We start from the raw sequence: 3206 nt of genomic DNA, 5'->3' as shown, positions 1-3206 counted from the left end.
GAGTAGCCCCCGCTCACCAAAACTAGAGAAAGCCCGTGTGCAGCAACAGAGATCCAATGCAGCCAAAAAAAAAAAAAAAATCATTGAAAAGAAACATTTAACAACCTAACTGTCCATCAACAAATCGATGACACACAAAATGCAATATGTACATAAAATTGAATATTAGCCTGAAAAAGGAATGAGGTTTTGATCCATGCTACAATATGGATGAATGTTTGTTATGCTAGTGAAATAAGGCAGGCACAGAAGGGTAACTATCCTAGGATTCCACTTACTTGTGGTATGAATAGGCAAATTCATAAAACAGAAAGTAGATTAGAGGTTACCAGGGACTTCAGGAAGGGGAAGTGGAAGTTAGTGTTTATTGGTAAAGTCAGTTTAGAATGATTAAAAAAAAATTGTGGAAATGGACAGAGATGATGATTACACAACACTATGTGTGACTGAAATCAAGCCACATCCCTTTAAAGGGATTTAAAGACTCTAGGAAAGAATCAGTTCTTGATTTCTTCCAGCTTCTCGTGGCTGCTGGCACCCTTTCGCTTGTGGCCACAACAGTCCAGTGTCTGCCTCGGTGGTTACTCCATCTTAATGCTGATGAACTGTACACTTGAAAATGGTATGTTTTATGCTATGTGTGTTTTACCACAGTATTTAAAAAATCCATATTGGAAACAAAAAACAAACCAAGACAATGTAAACACCATTCTTGGCTCATGGGTTGTACAAATATAGATGGTGGACAAAGTTCCCTGGTGGTCCAGTGATTACGAGTCCGAGCTTCCACTGCAGAGGGTACAGGTATTCCATCCCTGGTTGGGGAACTACCCCCTGCATGATGCATGGTGTAGCCAAAAAGAAAAGAAAAGATGGTGGGCTAGATCTAGCCCATGGGCCATAGTTTGACAACTTCAGTTGCCCATTATTCCTTTGAAGGAATAAATCATAGTTTTTATTTTCTATTGTGATAGGCATTTGGGAATGAACATGGCATGTAGTTCTTTTTTTTAAGATTTATTTATTTATTTGTTTATTGGCTGGGCTGGGTCTTCGTTGCTGCACTTGGACTTTCTCTAGTTGCAGTGAGGTGGGGGCTACTCTCTAGATGCAGTGCTTGGGCTTCTCATTAGAGTGGCTTCTCTTGTTGCGGAGCACAGGGTCTAAGTTTGAGGGCTCAGTATTTGCAGAATGTGAGTTCTGGGGTTGTGGCGCATGGGCGTAGTTGCTTTGAGGCATGTGGGATCTTCCAGGATCAGCAATCGAACTGCTGTCTCCTGCATTGCAAGGCAGATCCTTAATGACTGGACCACCAGGGAAGCCAGCATGCAGTTCTTACAAGAGGACATGACTCTGGTCACATGTGTGTGCCCCCCCACCGCTCCATGTAAGCTGGTTTCTCTCCCTGCTCTTCTGACTATGGTTCCTGGAATTATTCCACCAAGTGCTATCTTCTGGACCAGCCCCCCAGCCTAGATGTGGACAGGAAAGGCTCTGGAAGGTGGAGTCTGTGGCATTACTAGGTCCCTGGACTCTACCCTGGGGGCTTCCTCTTAGCCCCGGATGTGGAAAGGGAGGCCCAGGATGCCAAGGGTCTTAGCCAAGACAGGAAGCTGCACACCCAGCAGCCTTAAAGAGGGAGCAGAGGCAGGGGTGTGGAATTAGTGTTCAAAATTTGGCCTGCTGAGTCCACAGAGAGGGTAAGTGACAGCTGCTCCTGCCTGTAGGGGCAAAGCTGAGTCTCCAGCCCCATCCTCAGTTGGGACCCACAGCTCCCAGTCCCATGTGCTCTGTGGGTCTGAGCTTCCCCAGGATGGGGAGGCGTAGACCCACATGGGGGTCTCTTGGTTTTTTTCTTGCAGCACCTGCAGGATGAAGGCTTTCTCCTTCCTCTTCATCCCAGTCCTGGGGCTGCTGGTGTGTGGCCAGTCGCTGTGCCCCGTAGATAAAGCCATCAGTGAGAAGATCCAGCATGTCACCAGCTCCCTAGGTGAGAACCCTCCCATCGAACCTCAGCCAGGCCCTCAGGGGCCCCTCTGATTCCTGACATGGAGCAAACATCAAGCCAGCCCCAACCCCAACCATATCTCAACCCCAAACCCAACCCAACGCCAATCTCCACCCATCTCCACCTCCAACTACAGCTCAAAACCCTCCTCCCTCGAAAACACCCACCCGGACAGAATCCTTGGAGGTGGGGAGTTCCCCACCTACTGGGCCTTCCGCAGGGGAGTTTTCTTGACCCTCTGCCCATCTCCAAACCACCAGGGCCTAGGCAGCACGAGAAGGGGGTTGGGGCAGCTTGGTCTCACAGTTCCTTTGCATCACCCCTTCCCGCAGTTCCTGAGGCAGTGAGGAACATTGGCCTGGACTGCCAGAGTGTCACCTCCAGGGGGTCCCTGGTCACCTGCCCTTCAGGTAGGTACAGAACTCCGTTGTCCAGTCTCCCGGGTCTATTCTCAGCACCCTATACCCCCCTCCACTGTGTTCAGGTTCCATTTGTCTAGAACCACGGAGTCCCAGCCTCTAATTCCTTAATATTCTGGTCTGCACTCCCGGCCCTGTCCCTTCCCCCAACTCCCGGGCCCCATCTCCTCAGGACACTGGTGTCCAGGCCCCTAGCCTCCTGCCAGCCCTCTGGAAGCCCAAACTCGCAGCTTCCGGCTCGGGGTCCAAGCTCTCTCCTCCTTGCTCCCCCCGCAGGCTTCGCCGTCACTGGCTGCACGTGTGGCTCTGCCTGTGGCTCGTGGGACGTGCGTGCTGAGACCACGTGCCACTGCCAGTGCGCAGACATGGACTGGACCGGAGCTCGCTGCTGCCGCCTGCGGATCCAGTAGCCTAAGACTGCGCTTGCGCGGTGCTGGGGGGGGCGTGGCCAGGCATTTGGGGGCGGGGTCACATCTCCGAGGGGCCGCGTCAGGCCCCGGCTGGAAATAAACCTCCTTGGGAAGATGATGGAGAGGACCCGGGCTCTGAGCTGTGTCTTCTGTGGGGTGTGGGTGACTGAGCTGACGTCTCCAAAAAGAGCAAGGTGCATCAGTACCGGAGGGGGGGGGGGGCAACCGCAGCTTTTCTTCTCCCCATTTCCCCCTCCTCCCTTGTTGTCCGCCACTTCTACTTTTGAAAATGGGGTCCTAACTTCCTTTAATGACATCCACACTCAAGGCTCATGGTCTTCGTCAAAGGAAAAGAGAGTGTTAAGACTA

The 3206-nt window shown here is 51.6% G+C and overlaps 1 protein-coding gene across 2 annotated transcripts; it reads left to right on the top strand.

The window, feature by feature from the left end:
- The first annotated feature begins 529 nt into the window (after positions 1-529).
- Positions 530-2955, top strand: RETN (resistin). 2 transcript variants are annotated; one of them, XM_043464379.1, is made up of 4 exons: positions 530-622; positions 1863-1990; positions 2341-2418; positions 2704-2955. In XM_043464379.1, the coding sequence occupies exons 2-4, from the start codon at positions 1873-1875 to the stop codon at positions 2835-2837; spliced, it is 330 nt and encodes a 109-aa protein (XP_043320314.1). In that variant the 5' UTR covers positions 530-622; positions 1863-1872; the 3' UTR covers positions 2838-2955. The 2 variants fall into 2 exon arrangements, with proteins under 2 accessions (XP_043320314.1, XP_043320313.1); XM_043464378.1 differs by lacking the exon at positions 530-622 and adding an exon at positions 1579-1700.
- The last annotated feature ends 251 nt before the right edge of the window (positions 2956-3206 follow it).

This window comes from Cervus canadensis, chromosome 4 (assembly GCF_019320065.1).
Source record: "Cervus canadensis isolate Bull #8, Minnesota chromosome 4, ASM1932006v1, whole genome shotgun sequence".
NCBI classification, from domain to species: Eukaryota; Metazoa; Chordata; class Mammalia; order Artiodactyla; family Cervidae; genus Cervus; species Cervus canadensis.
The sequence above is the reverse complement of the archived record's forward strand: the minus strand, read 5'-3'. Positions and strand labels throughout refer to the sequence as shown.

Coding starts and splice junctions, on each gene's coding strand:
- RETN (XM_043464379.1), top strand. CDS start 1,873: ATGAAGGCTTTCTCCTTCCTCTTCATCCCAGTCCTGGGGCTGCTGGTG. Junction 1,991..2,340: donor GCATGTCACCAGCTCCCTAG/GTGAGAACCCTC, acceptor CCCTTCCCGCAG/TTCCTGAGGCAGTGAGGAAC. Junction 2,419..2,703: donor CCTGGTCACCTGCCCTTCAG/GTAGGTACAGAA, acceptor CTCCCCCCGCAG/GCTTCGCCGTCACTGGCTGC.